Source organism: Ranitomeya variabilis, chromosome 5 (assembly GCF_051348905.1).
Source record: "Ranitomeya variabilis isolate aRanVar5 chromosome 5, aRanVar5.hap1, whole genome shotgun sequence".
NCBI classification, from domain to species: domain Eukaryota; kingdom Metazoa; phylum Chordata; class Amphibia; order Anura; family Dendrobatidae; genus Ranitomeya; species Ranitomeya variabilis.
Window position 1 is genome coordinate 422,986,667 of NC_135236.1, and position 18,771 is coordinate 423,005,437.

The window sequence follows — 18,771 nt, forward strand, 5'->3', positions numbered from 1 at the left end:
AGAGGGATGGCAGAACATTACTCAGAATCAGTGGATTCTACAGACAGTGGCACAGGGGTACAAAATAACGTTTACTCATCTACCCCCCAAGAGATTCTGTTTGACACACGGAGTCGTCAGCAGTACATCAAAGGCTGCTAACAGACATACGGGAACTCGAGCTGCAGGTCATAATCCCGGTACCCCATCATCAGCGGTTTCAAGGTCATTACTCCAGTCTGTTCTCCATTAAAAAAAAACAAGCGGAGAATACCGTACAATAATAAATTTAAGACCATTAAACAAATGGGTGGCGTACAAACGCTTCAAGATGGAATTTCTCAGATCGATTATACCGTTAATAAAAAAAGAACTCGGTGATGTGTACACTAGATCTCAAACATGCATACTATCATGTGCCCATCCATCCCTCACATCAGAAATTCCTCAGATTTGCAATTAGAAACTACAAGAAGATACTTCATTTCCAGTTTCAGTGTCTACCATTCGGTCTCGCCTCTGCCCCAAGGATATTCACAAAGCTCATGACAGAGGTCATGGCTCATCTAAGAGAAAAGGAAGTTCTCATCGCACCATACCTAGGCGATCTGTTGCTGATGGCAGATTCATCTCAACAGATGGAAGAAACCTTAAAAATTACCATATCACTCCTGAAGAGTCTGGGGTGGATAATAAATTCAAAAAAGTCGAGTCTCGAACCAGAAACACAGAAAATATTTCTGGGAGTACTACTAAATTCCGAACTGGAATACTCCTTCCTGCCAGACCAAAAACAACGGTCAATCAAAAAAGAACTTCAAACATTAAAGAAACGCAAATACATTTCCATCAGGAAAGCCATGAGGGTTCTATGACCTCATGTATCCCCAGCGTACAGTGGAGCCAGTTTCACTCCAGAACGCTTCAACCGGAAGTTCTTTCGGTATGGAATGGAAAGAAAAGTTAATTAGACAACAAGATGTGGTTACCCAGCGAGGTAAAACAGTCCCTCTCATGGTGGATCGACATAAAAAACCTAAGAAAAGCCTTGGAGAATATCTCCATGCGTAAACATAACCACCGATGCAAGCTCAAGGGGCTGGGGAGCCCACATAGAAGGACGTTACCTTCAAGGAACATGGACATCATCGGTACGTGACAGTTCCTCGAATTACAGGGAACTCAGAGCGGTTTGGGAAGCACTAAAAAGGTGCCAAAACGAGATGCAGGGACATCACATCCGAGTCTTCTCAGACAACTCGACCACGGTAGCCTTTCTTCTGCATCCGGGAGGACCGAGGCACCATCCCCTCCAGGGACTAGCAGAAGCAATATTCTCTTGGGCGGAGGACACCGTGAAGTCCATCACAGCGGTACATCTAAAAGGTTCAGAGAACCAAATAGCGGACTTTCTCAGCAGAGAAAAAGTGCAGCCGTCAGAGTGGTCTCTAAACGGAGAAGTCTTTGTTCAGCTAACTCAACAATGGGGCACTCCACAAATAGATTTATTCGCCTCAAAGCAAAATACAAAGACAAAAGAATTGTTTTCATTAAATCAAAGAGACAATCCAACTGGCGTAGATGCCTTGGCTCAACACTGAGACATGGAACTTGCCTATGCGTTCCCTCCACTTGCTTTAATTCCCAGAGTTTTGAGGAAGATTCAAGAAAGTCTAGCAGTGGTAATCCTAATAGTTCCATATTGGCCCAAAAGGAGCTGGTTTTCTCTGCTGAGATGGATGGCAGTGGAAGAACCAGTTCTACTACCACTAAGGTGAGATCTTCTAAGGCTACGTTCACATTTGCGTTGTGCGCCGCAGCGTCGGCGCCGCAACGCACAACGCAAACAAACGCATGCACAACGCTGCGTTTTGCGCCGCATGCGTCCTTTTTTTGATTGATTTTGGACGCAGCAAAAATGCAACTTGCTGCGTCCTCTGCGCCCGGACGCGGGCGCCGCAGGGACGCATGCGGCGCAAAACGCAAGTGCGACGCATGTCCATGCGCCCCCATGTTAAATATAGGGGCGCATGACGCATGCGGCGACGCTGCGGCGCCCGACTCTGCGGCGCAGACCGCAAATGTGAACGTAGACTAACGCAGGGACCGCTGGTCCATCAAAATCTAAGAATGCTACAACTCTCAGCATGGATCTTGAAAAAGAGATCTTAAGATCAAAAGGACTGTCGGAGTCGGTCATCTCAACCATGCAAAAAAGCAGGAAGCCAGTGACCTCGGCTATATACCTAAAAATTTGGAAGAAATTTTGTGCACAGAGCAATACTCCAATATCTGCTCTCCAAGAACCAGATATTCCTCAAATCCTAAATTTCCTTTATGCAGGCTTTGATATGGGCTTGAGGCCTAGTACGCTAAAAGTACAAATCTCAGCTTTAAGTGCCTTTTATGATTATCCACTAGCGGATCATCCCTGGATAGTGAGGTACATCAAAGCTACGCAACGTATCAGACCAACGATACGAAGTTCAGTACCCCCATGGAACCTCAGCTTGGTACTAAATGAATTACGGAAAGCTCCATATGAGCCACTGGATCAGGCAGACCTAAAGTCTGTAACATTCAAGACTGTCTTCCTAGTCGCAATAACGTCAGCAATGCGAATAGGCGAAATCCAAGCCCTGTCCATAACAGATCCATACTTAAAAATACAGGAAGATTGCATCATTCTAAAGTTGGATCCTTCGTTTCTCCCAAAGGTAGTGACAGACTTTCACATAAACCAGGAAATTATTTTGCCTACATTCTGTCAGAACTGCAACAATGACAAAGAATGTTCTCTCCATTCCCTGGATGTTAAAAGAACAGTATTGCAATATCTAAAGCTTGCAGACGGCTGGAGAATTGACTCAAACCTCTTTATCCAGATGTCTGGGAAGAATAGAGGCAAAAAAGCCTCAAAGGCTACTCTAGCCAGATGGATTAAATCTACCATTTGCGCTGCGTATACTTCAGCTGGTGAATCTCCTCCAGAACACCTAAAAGCCCACTCACTTGAGAGCAATATCCGCTTCATGGGCAGAAAGCGCGGGTGCATCCATGGACCAAATTTGCCGGGCGGCAACTTGTCTAGCTCAAATACCTTTTGCAAACTCTACAAGCTGGACATTCTGTCAAATCAACAGACTGGCTTTGGGAGGAAAGTCCTCCAAGCTGTTATCCCACCCTAAATAGGAGTTATTTCGTATTTCTCCTTGTGGTGCTGTCATGATGGACTCCTGGAAATACCATTATCGGTAGGACTAATTCCTAGTTTTCCATTTATGGGGGGAATTAGGAAAACTTTAAGGGGTTTCCCATGAACATTAATTTTAATCAATAGATCTTGAAATAATACTTTCCTCAATTTATTTTGCTGGGATAATCTTATAAGTGTAAATAAATATAAAAAAACAATTTTACATTTTACTCAAATATACCTATAAAGAGAAAAATCGGACAAACTGAAAATTTTGCAGTGGCCTCTTAATTTTTGCCAGAGCTGTATATATTATACTAGATGGTAGCCCGATTCTAACGCATCGGGTATTCTAGAATATGTATGTAGTTTATTTATGAAAATTTTAGAATAATACATTGAATACACAGGATTTGTAGTGTATAGCACAGTCCACGTAGTGTATAGCACAGCCCACGTAGTGTATAGCACAGCCCTCGCAGTATATAGCAATGTGGGCATCATATCCCTGTTAAAAAAAAAAAAAAAAAGAGAGAATTAAAATAAAAAATAGTTATATACTCACCTTCCGTTGGCCCCGGATGCAGGCGCAGCGGTTACCAACGCTCCTCGCGCGCTCCGGTCCCAAGAGTGCATTGCGGTCTCGCGAGATGACGTAGCGGTCTCGCGAGACCGCTATGTCATCATCTCGCGAGACCGCAATGCATGGAGCGGTCACCGGAGCGTCGCGAGGAGGGGAAAGGCCGGTTCTGGATCCGAGGGGCCGACGGACGCTGAGTATATTACAATATTTTTTTTATTTTTTTTTTTTTAATTATTTTTAACATTAGATCTTTTAACTATTGATGCTGCATAGGCAGCATCAATAGTAAAAAGTTGGTCACACAGGGTTAATAGCAGCGGTAAGCGTTACACGCGGCATAACGCGGTCCGCTGCCATTAACCCTGTGAGAGTGCTGACTGGAGGGGATTATGGAACGGGCACTGACTGCGGGGAGGAAGGAGCGGCCATTTGCCGCCGGACTGTGTCCGTCGCTGATTGGTCGCGGCAAAACTGCCACAACCAATCAGCGACTTGGATTTCAATGACAGACAGAGGCCGCGACCAATGAATATCCGTGAAAGACAGACAGACAGAGACGGAAGTGACCCTTAGACAATTATATAGTAGATAGATAGATAGATATATCTATCTATCTACTACATAATTGTCTAAGGGGTACTTCCGTCTTTCTGTCCTTCTGTCTGTCTGTCACGGATATTCATTGGTCGTGGCCTCTGTCTGTCATGGAATCCAAGTCGTTGATTGGTCGAGGCAAAACGCCCACGACCAATCAGCGACGCGCACAGTCCGGAAGAAAATGGCCGCTCCTGCACTCAGTGCCCGGCGCCCGCATACTCCCCTCCGGTCACCGCTCACACAGGGTAATGCCGGCGGTAACGGACCGCGTTATGCCGCGGGTAACGCACTCCGTAACCGCTGCTATTAACCCTGTGTGTCCCCAATTTCTCTGACGCCCATGACGGCACCACGGAGAGAGGGGGATCCGCCCATCAAGGACAGGAAACCTACAGATAAAAAGGCGGTACCTCTCTCCTGCATCAGTTGGTTTCCTGTACTTGATGGGAGACCTACAGATTCACCTTCGTCAGAGGAAAAGATTCGTCGTGGGAATTCGGGGCCAATCAGCTTGATTCAGGCAGCGGGGGCCCCCCTGCCTCGGCTGGTGTGGTGACCCGAAGCGCCATCGCTGGGGCTAGTAGGCCTTTAGGGTGCGCGGAGAGAGGTGGCGGGACCTCGGCCACCTCTCTAGGTAAGACTCACCAGCAGCAGCAGTATCCAAGGGGGGTCCCTCTATGGATAGGAGCCGATGGCTCCCTGGCGTCAGTCTGCGGGCTGCAGTTCCCGGGAGTTCCGAGGAGTCAGCATGCGGTGGTGCGTGGCGCCATCTTGCCCTGTCTGCGCACGCGCGAGATTTCAAGCAGCGGGGGCTTTGTGCACGCGCGGCTGGAAGGGTACCGCGAGCGCTGCGATCTTCGCCCCTGTGCGCAGCCTCTGGAGAACTGCGCAGGCGCGGGATGCCGCAACTGCGCATGCGCGAGAAAAAAAATGGCGCCATCCACCGCTATTTTAGCAACGTATACCTGGGGGCAAACGCTTCCAATGGAGACCGGCCAGTGCTCACCAGCCATGAGCGATGCAGAGCAAGTATCTCCCCTGCCCAGGGCATCTCCACAGCCGCCGCCACAGCAGCAGCAGCAGCAGCGACGAACCCAGAAAGGACACCAGGACTCTACCGGGAAAGGGCGTTCTGGATCACTGCGCAGCAAGGAATCCAGCGTAACGTCCGGCTCAAGGGATAAAGCGACAACAAACATGGATCGTCCCCAACCGGTATTTATGGGTCCATAAGGTGGTAATAAGTGATCTTCGTGAAAGTTAGTGACAGTGAGGGCCTATCTTTGTGTTTTTTACTATAGGGGAAGAAAAGCGCAAGCAAAACTAAACATAACATATGTGCCTTATGTAAAGAAGATCTTCCATCTTCATGGGGAAAAAAGACTTTGCAGTGTTTGTATTCAGCAGACAGTGTCAGAAGGCCTTCCCGGGTTCGCAGCGGACCTTATAAATCTGATTAAAGTCCAGGTAGAAGAGACCTTTAAATCCCTCAAAGGAGGGAAAAAGCGAAGGAAGACTAAGCACAGATCTCCGTCTCCTCATCATCTTCATCATCATCTTCCTCGGAAGGCCGTAGTTGCTTTCCTATAGAGGAAACTGACAGTCTTGTTAAGGCCGTTAGGAACACTATGGGGCTGGCAGACCCTCACCCAAAAAAATCCGTTCAAGACATAATGTTCGGGGGGCTTTTCCAAAAAAAGAGAAGGGCCTTTCCCCTTAATGAGAAAATCCAGGCTTTAATTAAAAAAGAGTGGAAAAAGCCTATAAGAAAGTCACTACTTACTCCGAAAAGGAAATATCTGTTCGATGACCAATCCTGTTCCTTCTGGGATAAAGCGCCTAAACTGGATGTGGCAATTGCTAAGGCATCCAAAAAATATGCCCTTCCGTTTGAGGACATGGGGGTCTTAAAAGACCCAATGGACAAGAAGGCAGATGGCTTCCTCAGAGGTTCATGGGAAGCGGCTGCTGGAGGCCTTAAACCGGCAGTCACTGCCTCATGTACATCTTGCTCCCTGATGATGTGGTTAGACCAATTAGAAAGCCAGCTCAAAAACAGGTCATCCCGAGACTCAATTTTAAATATGTTACCTGTTATGCGTGGAGCTGCCGCCTTCTTGGCAGATGCCTCAGCCGATTCAATCAAACTATCCGCTAGGTCAGCAGTTTTTTCTAATGCCGCAAGACAGGCCCTTTGGCTGAAATGATGGCCGGGAGATCTCCAGACAAAGTCTAAATTGTGTACCATCCCCTGTGAAGGAGAGTTCCTATTCGGGCCCGCTCTAGATGATATACTAGAGAAAGCGGGTGATAAAAAGAAATCATTTCCCTTCATACAGGAGGCCCTTTCGGAGCAAGAGGTTCTTCCTAAGGAAGCCAGGGAAAAACCAAGATAGGTGGGAAGACAAGCGGAACAAAAACAAGGGTTTCATATTCAACAAAAACCCTAACGACAACAAAAAACCCGCACAATGAATGCTTGCCCCAGGTGGGGGGAAGACTGTCCCTCTTCCTCTCAGCCTGGGAGAAAATTACCAGCAGTCCTTGGGTTTTGAACATAAGATCCGGACTGAAACTGAAATTTCAAAAGCCCCCTCATCCCCTCGTTCATGACGACTTCGCTAAGATCTTTGGAGGAAGAGCAACTAGCATTAGAAAAAAGTCATGGGACTAGTAAACAAAGGGGTTCTCATGGAAGTTCCCCTACAAGAAAGAGGACAAGGGTATTACTCCCCTCTGTTCCTGAGGAAGAAGCCGGACGGATCCTTCAGGACTATCATAAATCTGAAGGGTCTAAACAAATTCCTAGAAATTCAGTCATTCAAAATGGAAACAATAAAAACCTCGATAAAAATGTTGTTTCCACTGTGTTTCATGGTAGTCCTGGATCTGAAGGACGCCTACTATCACGTCCCTATCCACAAAGATCACCAAAAATTCCTCAGAATAGCAGTCTACATCAGGGGGGTGATATACCATTTTCAATTCTTAGCCCTCCCCTTCGGGCTGGCTATAGCACCACGGGTCTTCACGAAATTAGTTGCAGAGGTAATGGCGCACCTGAGGGAGCAAGATACCCTGATAGTGCCATACCTCGACAACTTTTTGATAATCGGTTCCTCTCCACAACACTGCGAGGTACAGCTGAAGACAATCAGACATTCACTGGAAAAACTGGGCTGGTTAGTGAACTTAAAAAAATCCAGATTGTTACCATGCCAGATCCAGGAGTACCTGGGCCTTACTCTGGACTCTATAAAACAAGAATGCCGTCTTCCAGAGGGAAAAAATTCAAAACATCATAAGACTGGTATCCAGAAGGCGAGACACCCCCTCCACAACCCTCCGCCAAGCGATGTCCCTCTTGGGATCCATGATGGCCTGCATCCCTGCAGTCCAATGGGCTCCACTACACTCAAGAGAGCTTCAATGGCAAATCTTGTCAGAAGAAGTCTCTCTAAAAGGGAATTTAGAAAGTTGGCTCATTTTATCTCCAAACACAATTGTCACTAGGTTGGTGGACATCGCAAGGCAATCTTTCTCAAGGAATCCCATGGGTAACTCCAGTCTCACAGATAGTAACAACAGATGCGAGTCCCAGCGGGTGGGGGGCACCCCTGAACGACCTGTTAGCTCAGGGGGCTTGGCCACCATATTTGAAAAAAGTGTCCTCCAATACGAAGGAACTACTGGCAGTCAAGTTTGCACTATTAGAGTTCCTGGGTCCCCTTCGGTCTCACCATGTCAGAATTATGTCGGACAACAAAGTGGTGATAGCGTATCTAAATCACCAGGGGGGTACCCGTTCTCGGAGTCTGATGGAGATAACCAGTTCAATCTTCCACATAGCCGAAACCAACCTTCAATCCCTATCGGGCCTTCATATAAAGGGGGTGGACAATTGCAGAGCAGATTACCTAAGTCGCTCTCGCTTGAAACAGGGGGAATGGGAGCTGAATCAGTCAGTGTTCTCTCAGATTTCGGTAAAATGGGGCACACCAAACATAGACCTCTTTGCAAACTATCTAAACAAAAAAGTGAACACCTTTTGCTCACTAACACCGTTGGGGAGCCCTGTTTCTCTAGATGCGTTCCTGATCTCCTGGAACCATCAACTAGCATATGCCTTTCCCCCTATTTCTCTGATTCCGGCAGTGCTGAGGAAGATTCGGGAGGACAGGGCTCACATAATCTTGATAGCCCCGTTCTGGCCGAAGAGGCCTTGGTTTTCCTGGATGATTAGGATGTCCATTTCCGATCCATGGGTACTGCCGGATCTCCCAAACCTCCTCTCCCAAGGCCCAGTTCATCATCCACAGGTGGCAAGTTTGCACTTGACAGCTTGGCATTTGAAAGGGAGTTACTAGAAAACAGGGGGTTTTCTCCGGGGCTGGTATCTACACTGCCACAAAGCAGAAAACCCGTTACAACCAAACAATATGGGAAAGTATGGAAAAAATTCCTTTCATCTTCAGGTGCCAAAATGGGGGAGGGCGTCCCTCTTAAAGCCATACTTAAGTTTCTGCAGAATGGGTTAGAGATGGGTCTAGCCACAAGCACTTTGAAAGTCCATGTAGCGGCTCTAGGAGCCTTATTCAACTATGATTTGGCAGGGAATCGATGGATTTCTAGATTCATCAAAGCAGCCGGTAGATCAAGGCCTCTACCTGTGAAAATTACCCCTCAGTGGGATTTAAATTTAGTCCTTAGAGCATTATCTAAACCTCCCTTTGAACCCTTAGCGGATGCTCCAATTAAAATCTTATCCCTTAAGACTTCCTTGCTCGTTGCTCTCACTTCTGCACGTAGGGTCAGTGACATCCAGGCCCTATCCGCTAACCCCCCCTTTCACGCAATTCCTCGATGATAGGGTCGTCCTAAAAACTGACCCGGCATATCTCCCAAAAGTGGCATCCCGTTTCCATAGGACGCAAGAAATATCTCTGCCCTCATTCTGTCCTAATCCCCAAAGCAAAGAGGAAGAGTCTTTACACACATTAGATGTGAGGAGATGCCTGATGCATTACATAGAAGCCACTAGGGAGAGTAGGGAGGATGCCTCTCTTTGTATGTTTTCAGGGTCCCTGGAAGGGGAAGAAAGCATCTAAGGGCACCCTGGCAAGATGGATTACAGAAGCCATCAGCCTGTCATACTCATCGAGTGGCGTACCCGTCCCGGGAAATATCAAGGCACACACTCAACAAGAGCAGTGGCAACCTCTTGGGCGGAGAAGGCCGGAGCTTCGAATGAGCAGATATGTAAAGCTGCTACCTGGTCTTCACCGTCCACTTTCTATAGGCACTATAGATTGGACCTTATCTCCTCTTCGGACCTTACCTTTGGTAAAAGGGTTCTGGAAGCGGTGGTCCCTCCCTAATGTACTAATCTCTGTGATTCTCTCCGTGGTGGCGTCAGAGGAAAAATATATAGGTCTTACCGATAACGGTATTTCTCTGAGCCCATGACGGCACCCGTACATTCCCTCCCTTCACTTCTTGGGTGTGCACGTTAATAGAGTGCCTTATGCTAATAGTATAAATAGTCACGCGGTATCTCAAGTTAAGTCTTTAAGTAATGTTAAAAGCAAGTCTCTATTCATAGTCTCCCATCGTTCTCTAGTAAACAACTGATGCAGGAGAGAGGTACCGCCTTTTTATCTGTAGGTTTCCTGTCCTTGATGGGCGGATCCCCCTCTCTCCGTGGTGCCGTCATGGGCTCAGAGAAATACCGTTATCGGTAAGAACTATATTTTTTTTTACTATTGATGCTGCCTATGCGGCATCAATAGTAAAAAAAAACTTTAATGTTAATAATAATAATAATAATAATAATAAAAAAACAAAAAAACCTGCTATACTCACCCTCCGTAGTCCGCCGACCCGCTCGCCATCTTCCGTTCCCGGCGATGCATTGCGAAATTATCCAGAAGACTTAGCGGTCTTGCGAGATCGCTAAGTCATCTGGGTAATTTCGCATTGCATCCTGGGAACGGAAGATGGCGGCCGGCGCGAGCGGCTCGGCGGAGCTTTGGTGGATCCCAAGCGTCGGTATCCGCTTCCTGGATCCAGGCGCCAATGGAAGGTGAGTATATGACTATTTTTTATTTTAATTCTTTATTTTTTTAACAGGGATATCATGCCCACATTGCTATAAGCGTGGGCTGCGCAATGTACAGCGTGGGCTGCGCAATGTACAGCGTGGGCTGCGCAATGTACAGCGTGGGCTGCGCAATGTACAGCGTGGGCTGCGCAATGTACAGCGTGGGCTGCGCAATGTACAGCGTGGGCTGCGCAATGTACAGCGTGGGCTGCGCAATGTACAGCGTGGGCTGCGCAATGTACAGCGTGGGCTGCGCAATGTACAGCGTGGGCTGCGCAATGTACAGCGTGGGCTGCGCAATGTACAGCGTGGGCTGCGCAATGTACAGCGTGGGCTGCGCAATGTACAGCGTGGGCTGCGCAATGTACAGCGTGGGCTGCGCAATGTACAGCGTGGGCTGCGCAATGTACAGCGTGGGCTGCGCAATACACTACGCATACATATTCTAGAATACCCGATGTGTTAGAATCGGGCCACCATCTAGTAAATACATAAAATTATAGGGAAATGGTAAAAAAAATTGCAAAAATGATTAGAAAACCCATAAAAAAAAAAAAAAAAAAAAGCACCATCTGCCAAAACCATCAGAGCCACTCAGGGAGCCACAAAAAGCGTCACAATAGACTCTTCAGGCAGAAAACACCAGTTTCCCAAAGCATCTTCTGTTTGAACAACTTGGCTGGATTACTGGAGTTTAAAAGATGTGTGAACAACGTGAGTTCTAAGATGGCCAGTGTGATTCATTAGACCCCAACTGCCAGGTCAACCAGTCTGCAACTCCCCATGTTGGTGGTGGGAGGGCACGCTCACTCTAACCTCTTTGGACACGTGGGATGATGCAGCTATGTGTGTGGACGTGTGTGTCTTGGTCTGCTGTCAGATCACTACTCCCAACGTTAAAAGCTTTTGTATTTGGCAACTGTTGTGCAATCTCCATATGCCTTTGTATTTCTTCTTATATCTTCCCACTAGAAAAGTATTAAAGATGCATGAGAAGCCTTTGTTCCGTGTAACTTTACCCCTGGCCATGACAGATTCTTGCTTTTCTATCACAAGGATAATTATCAAAAGTAATTTACTGCAACATGAGAAGCCCATTTCCTAGAGCTCGCCATACTGAAAGCTAGATTCATTGCATTGCTGTCTTTCTTACAGCAACATTTACCCACCATTTGTGGTTCTGGTTCATTTTCTCTTCAAATTATAGTAAAGAACCTATTCTAGAAAATGAACTGCGTCAGCCAGCGATTGCGTGTTTGTGTTATGGAGAAATTGGTTTTGATTAGGTAGATAGTATTATTTTCAATGGTATTTGACGTTTCTCTTTCACGACATGTCTGAAATCTGTAGTTTGTGGTTACATTTATGCTGCAGTGTGGGAAATGTGTAACTTTACAAACTTTTAATATTATACAGCAATTGTCCCTTCTTATTTACACACAGAGCTGGGAGAAAGTTTTTGTTTGACAGATTTTGTATATAATGTTTAGATGACAAGTGAACAAGGGACACTGACAACTTTAGCAGGCGAAATTTCCTTTGTGTAGAATTTTCTTACTTTAAATAATGTCCTTGTTCATGGCCGCATCGATCAGTCATTTATTTTTAATATTCTAATGCACTTAAGGGTTCTGCAGAGTGAATGTACGGTAGTTTGAGTTTAGCTTTTGCGCTCGCAGTGAAGTAGATGTAATTATGAATATACCATAGTTGGGTGTTCAGTTCTGTCGCATGTTGGTACTTTTCCATTGAAGGTATTATGAGGCTTGCACACCACTAAGTTACTGGTGTAAAGAGCATTACTGTTAAACAGGATAAAGTTGCAAGCAGATAAGCCTTTGCCCTTGAGAAATAGAAATAGATTTATTTTTTTAATTATTCTGTGTGCTATTATGGATGCAGTAACAAAGACTCTCAGCGGTTATCTATTGCTAATATTGCATTGCTACTTGCAGACTGGGGAAAAAATACAAGACTGAACGGCCACAGAGGTTTGGATGCCTACTGCAATCCTGTTTCTCCTTGTGTGTTTTTATCCTCCCCACCACCTATCAAATAAAAAAAAAAAAAAAAAAAAAAAAAAAAAGTCATGGAGTCTCTGAACTCTTAAAATATTCTGATATCTTCATTCAACTGCATGCAGGCGGAGCCACAGAACTGCTACAAATACAAAAAGAAGCGGAGTATAGAGTCCACAATCACTATAGTATAATTTTTAATTACATATTCAATAAATACAACAGACGTTTAATCCAAGAGTATACCATACATGATTACTAGATTAAATTGGAGACACAAACAATAAAGGATCAGGTAGATGAAGGCTAGTGTGTCCTGACCGAAAACCAAACAAGGGCATAATGTAAAGTGCTAGTGCCTTATACTACCCACCTAGGGATAAAGGGTCAATATATAAAACAACTCACCCTGTTGCTCCATGCATATAACATGCTTCCAATTACTATCCCTTCTCCCGAAAGTGCGACCCATGCTGGTGATCAGGCAGGAACACAAACCTCTCCGCCACCTATCTGGTCCGCTGCCACTATTGAGGAACACTGATCTGACTTTACAGTTTGTTAAAAAAACAAAATCTGTTTGTAGCAGCTATTTACTAATGTGAATTCCCTCCCCCCCTCTCCTTCACTCAGGTCCCTGGATGATGCGTTTATTATGGCTAGCGACCCCCTTGAAGGTTTTCATGAAGTAAATCTTGCTTCACCCTCAACTCCAGATGTTGGCGTTATCGATATAAAGCCTCAAGAAACTACTACCTCGCCTAACGTCATCTACAGACATTTAAGTGTTGGTTCAAGTCCTATTCAACCAAACACATTAAATGCATCAGACCTACCAACACAGCCTGTGTATTCTTCTCCAAGACATTTAAACTGTCAAGATGTTAAAGGAATAAGGTGAGACAACAGACTAACGGCGTTATTGATTTTTCAGGCTAAATTGTCCCATAGGCTGGTAATGATTTTGAATTTCTAAGGCCATGTTCACACAGTGCGTTTTTTACCGCGGAACCGCAGCGGTTTTGCCGCTGCGGTTCCGCAGCTTTTTTCCATGCAGGGTACAGTACAATGTACCCTATGGAAAACAGGAACCACTGTGCACATGATCCTGAATTTCAAAAAAAAAAGCCGCGCTGAATAGCTGCGGGAAAAAAGGAGCATGTCACTTCTTTGTCCGAAACAGCAGCGGTTCTGCACCCATAGACCTCCATTGTGAGGTCAAACCCGCAGTAAAACCCGCAGATCAAAAATATATCTGCGGGTTTTATTGCGGTTTGTGGTGCAGAACCGCTGCAGCAGGAAGTGCGGGGAAGCGGCTGGAAGTGCTTGGGCGGAGAGACATGGAGGCATACCGTCGCATGGGGATCGTGTCGGCCGTTTGATTGATTTGGTATGTGTGTGTGTGTGTGTGTGTGTGTATATGTATGTGTGTGTGTATGTGTGTGTGTGTGTGTGTGTGTGTGTGTCCCCATGCGACGCTAGTGCCACCATTGTGCTAAGTCGCCGTATGGGACTACTACTCCCATCCGGTATTAGGATGGGAGAGTTGTCCCTGTGTCCGGCGACTTAGCACAGTTGTGAAGTTACACAAAACACACACAATACACATTTATGACACACAGTACAGTACATACAACATATAACACAGAGTATATACTCACCAACAGCACACTTGTAGGCGAAGCCCTCGATCCTCCAGGAAAAAAATCACAAAATAAAAAATCAAATCCATACTCCCTGTCCGCAGAATCCATAAAACGAGTGTCCCACGCCGATCGGCTGCTCTCCGGCGATACACTGCCAGGAGCGAAGCTCCTAGCAGTGTATCGCGTACTGTTCCGGAGTTCAATGGCTCCGGCGTCTCGGTTAACGGCAGTACAGCTGCGTTGAACTTTCCCACGCAGCACTGCCGTTAAGCGAGAGTGCCGGGGTCAATGACCGCCGGTAAACTCGCTCGCGCATGCGCAGTGACACACCGACAGGAACTATGGCTCCTGTCAGTGTGTTGCTGCAGCCGTGGAGAGCAGACATATCTCTGGATGTGTCTGTTCTCCATGGAAGATCTTCGTGGGACCCTCGATGGATTTCTGCGGACAGGGCCAGGGAGTATGAATTTGTTTTTTTATTTTGCCTCTTTTTCAGGTCGAGGGTCTTCTTGACGGATTGAGCGTTTAATAAAATTTGGTCAAAAAGTGTGTGTGTTTATTTCATTAAAATATTTTTTTTCTAGTCTTTGTGGTTTTTTTTTTAACCCTTTCATTGGCTTAATAATGGATAGGCGTCTTATTGACGCCTCTCCATTATTGACCGGGATTAATGCCACCTTACAATAGCAAAAATACGTGATACGTGGCACTTAAATACGTGGCACTTAAATACGTGGCACTTAAATACGTGGCACTTAAATACGTGGCACTTAAATACGTGGCACTTAAATACGTGGCACTTAAATACGTGGCACTTAAATACGTGGCACTTAAATACGTGGCACTTAAATACGTGGCACTTAAATACGTGGCACTTAAATACGTGGCACTTAAATACGTGGCACTGAAATACGTGATACGTGGCACTGAAATACGTGGCACTGAAATACGCGGCACTGAAATACGCGGCACTGAAATACGCGGCACTGAAATACGCGGCACTGAAATACGCGGCACTGAAATACGTGATACGTGGCCAGGGTGGATAAAAATCAATGTTTTTTTAAAAAAAAAATCAAAAAAATCGGATTTTTTTGATTTAAATCGGATTTTTTTGATTTAAATCGGATTTTTTTCAATAAACTGCTTTTTGAGGAAAATATTTTACCATCCAAAGGTTCTTCCATCATGAGATAAAGCTGAGTTGTTTAACTCAGTAGAATAAAGGCTGTATATGTGTAACATTCACAATGCCATGCTCTTCCAGAGGTTTCTGTAGGATTAGTGGGCAGTTTCTCTCCTATGAGCATACACAAAAGGTGAAACAGACAAGGTCCTAAGAAAGGGGATCACCACAACAAGGAAATGGCGAAAAATTATATATACACAGCTTTATTGAAATATATATACAAACAAGGGTAACAAACACATGGACATATAAAAACACTTAAAAAGCATGCAAATGCTATACACAACAGCCCCTAATACGGCCGTACCCCACATAGGACTCGAGTCATGTACATATGATGTAATTACCTAGAACCAAATTGCTCATAGAATGAAAGAAATAGGCCAAGCTACCTGGGCACTCCCCTGGGTACTGCAAATGGGAACAGACCACTAATAGTGTGAATGCAAAATAGCAAGAGTATAAAGCCCACATAGACATACAAATCCCTGCACTGCAAGTGCTAGATAAGGGACACACATGCACAAACCTGCCTAGCAAGTAGAGACGACAGGTGTGTACATAACGGTACATAAATGTCAAGCAGCAAAAAATATATCAGCATAATGCCTCAATAGCATGTGACTAACTAACATGCCACTATACAGAAAAATAGCACCAAGATAGTGTGAGCTGTAGAGATAGCATATTACCCAGGGCACATGATGCCCAAGCCTATAGCGCCTGGAAAAAGAGTCCTAATGTGGGCTACAAGGAGACCCAACGCGTATCGCCACCACACCGGGCAGCTTCGTCAGTTTCTCTCCTATATTATCACAGACGCTCGCTTTACTTACGCAGTTCTCAAAACTGAATTTGACTCCGCAGAGGTCCCAGCCTCTTCTTCATGGCAAAAATGTTACAACATGAACAGAGTTGAGAAAAAGACCTTAATCCTATTGTTCTACAAACCTATGAATACAGAATCAACCCCTTCAGTGCCAAGTCCAAGAAGTTAGACAATATGTTTCTGATTGTTTGGAGTGGAATAGATCTGCACAACACAAGAAGAATGTGAATCTAAGTGTTTTGAGGAGGAGGGGCAAGCAGACAAAAAAATGAAAGTGAAACTTTGAACACAATACTGCAGCATAGCCACAGACAGACAAGTCTGGATCTGTTTGTGTGTACGATCTGAGGTTTATTACATTCTTTCCTTATAATGGCAGCAGGCCGTAAAAGAGACCCAGTTTGGGAATATTTTAATGAAGCTCCTTCGCCTATCGGTAAGGCAGGCATGCCTGCAAAATGCAAACGATGCAACAAAGAGATGCAAGGCCTGGTGGCGTGAATGAGGCAACATCATGAGAAGTGCGGTGATGAAGATGACCAAAGAAACACTTCACTATCAACATCTTCATTTCCCTTCTGGTTGCAGTTTTCATAATGTGATTTCAAACGGCAAACAAGTCCTTGGATATCCTTTTGACAGTATTTGCACTTTGCTCTTGCACCTTTCTTTCCAAGATCTGCTGCTGGCATCTCAACAAAATGAACCCAAATAGGGTCTCTCTTACGACCTGCCATGGCTCACACAGATCACTTATGAAGTTTGATTGTTACTACAGCCAAGTACTGCTGACTATCCAACAAGTTTGGGCATGTCAACTGAATGGAAAAAGAAACTAAACCAAAAGTGAAACCAAGCTAGAAGTGTGGAATTAAAGGGGCAGTATGAACAAAATGTGGAGGCTATTAATAGTTTATACAATTAAGACATGCTGCTTTTAAACACCTACCTATTGCCATATAGTAAAACAAAAAAGATTTTTACTTACTTTGGGGTCCCCCCCCTCACCCTGGCGTTAGATCGTTGCCCCTAGTTTCGTCCGTGTAACTATGGGCGCACATGCGCACTGCTCTCACTTCTCATTTTAATCGTGATTTATATTAAAAAAAACCTTTTGATTTAAATCAGTGATTTAAATCATGATTAAAATCATGATTTAAATCGATCCGATTTAAATAGAAAAAAATCTTTTGATTTAAATCGTGATTTAAATCATGATTTAAATCGGCGTGATTTAAATCAATCCACCCTGTGTAACGTGGCACTGAAATACGTGGCACTGAAATACGTGGCACTGAAATACGTGGCACTGAAATACGTGGCACTGAAATACGTGGCACTGAAATACGTGATACGTGGCACCTACATATGTGGCACTTAAATACGTGGCACTTAAATACGCGGCACTGAAATACGCGGCACTGAAATACGCGGCACTGAAATACGCGGCACTGAAATACGTGGCACTGAAATACGTGGCACTTAGGCTATGTTCACATTTGCGTTGTGCGCCGCAGCGTCGGCGCCGCAACACACAACGCAAACAAAAACGCAGCAAAACGCATACACAACGCTGCGTTTTGCGCCGCATGCGTCCTTTTTTTGATTGATTTTGGACGCAGCAAAAATGCAACTTGCTGCGTCCTCTGCGCCCGGATGCGTGCGCTGCAGTGACGCATGCGGCGCAAAACGCAAGTGTGAACGTAGACTTAAATAGCTGGATAGAGCTGGATCCGCGGGCTGTGATCTGGCCTACGATCAGCACTCTGCGGAGCGCTGTCATTCAAAACACGTCCACTCATTTTGGTGTTTAGTCCCAAAATGGAGGATGGAAGAAGAAAAGGGTTGGACAAGGAAATGACATCATTTCTTTTTTTTTTTTCCCCCCACTGCAGTTAAAGCTTTATTTGTGTCAAACACAGACAATCTGCATAAAAAACCGCACTCAAAAACGCACCAAAAACCGCACCTGCGTTTTCTGCCAAGAGCTGCGGTTTTTAGTCCTGAAAAAAAAAGGAGGGAAATCAGGAACGTGTGAACATACCCTAAGCATTAGAATAATAATAATAATAATAATAATAATAATTTTATTTATATAGCGCCAACATATTCCGCAGCGCTTTACAACTTATAGAGGGGACTTATACAGACAACAGACATTACAGCATAACAGAAATCACAGTTCAAAACAGATACCAGGAGGAATGAGGGCCCTGCTGCTCGCAAGCTTACAATCTATGAGGAAAAGGGGAGACACGAGAGGTGGATGGTAACAATTGCTTTAGTTATTTGGACCAGCCATAGTGTAAGGCTCGGGTGTTCATGTAAAGCTGCATGAACCAGTTGACTGCCTAAGTATGTAACAGTACAGACACAGAGGCTATTAACTGCATAAAGTGTATGAGAACATGATGGAGGAACGTGATTATGTTGTTGTTTTTTATTAATAGGCCACACAGGGATAATTAGGTTAATGCGTTGAGGCGGTAGGCCAATCTGAACAAATGAGTTTTTAGTGCACGCTTAAAACTGTGGGGATTGGGGATTAATTGTATTAACCTAGGTAGTGCATTCCAAAGAATCGGCGCCGCACGTGTAAAGTCTTGGAGACGGGAGTGGGAAGTACAGAAGTAC

At 45.1% G+C, this 18,771-nt stretch overlaps 1 protein-coding gene across 2 annotated transcripts in view; it reads left to right on the forward strand.

The window, feature by feature from the left end:
• RAB3IP (RAB3A interacting protein) overlaps positions 1 to 18,771 on the forward strand; it is a 92,101-nt gene that overhangs the window by 14,513 nt on the left and 58,817 nt on the right. For both annotated transcript variants that reach the window (XM_077265269.1, XM_077265270.1), the window contains exon 2: positions 13,107 to 13,370. In XM_077265269.1, coding sequence (XP_077121384.1) covers positions 13,129 to 13,370 — 242 coding nt within the window. In that variant the 5' untranslated portion in view covers positions 13,107 to 13,128. The remainder of the gene's footprint in view (positions 1 to 13,106; positions 13,371 to 18,771) is intronic.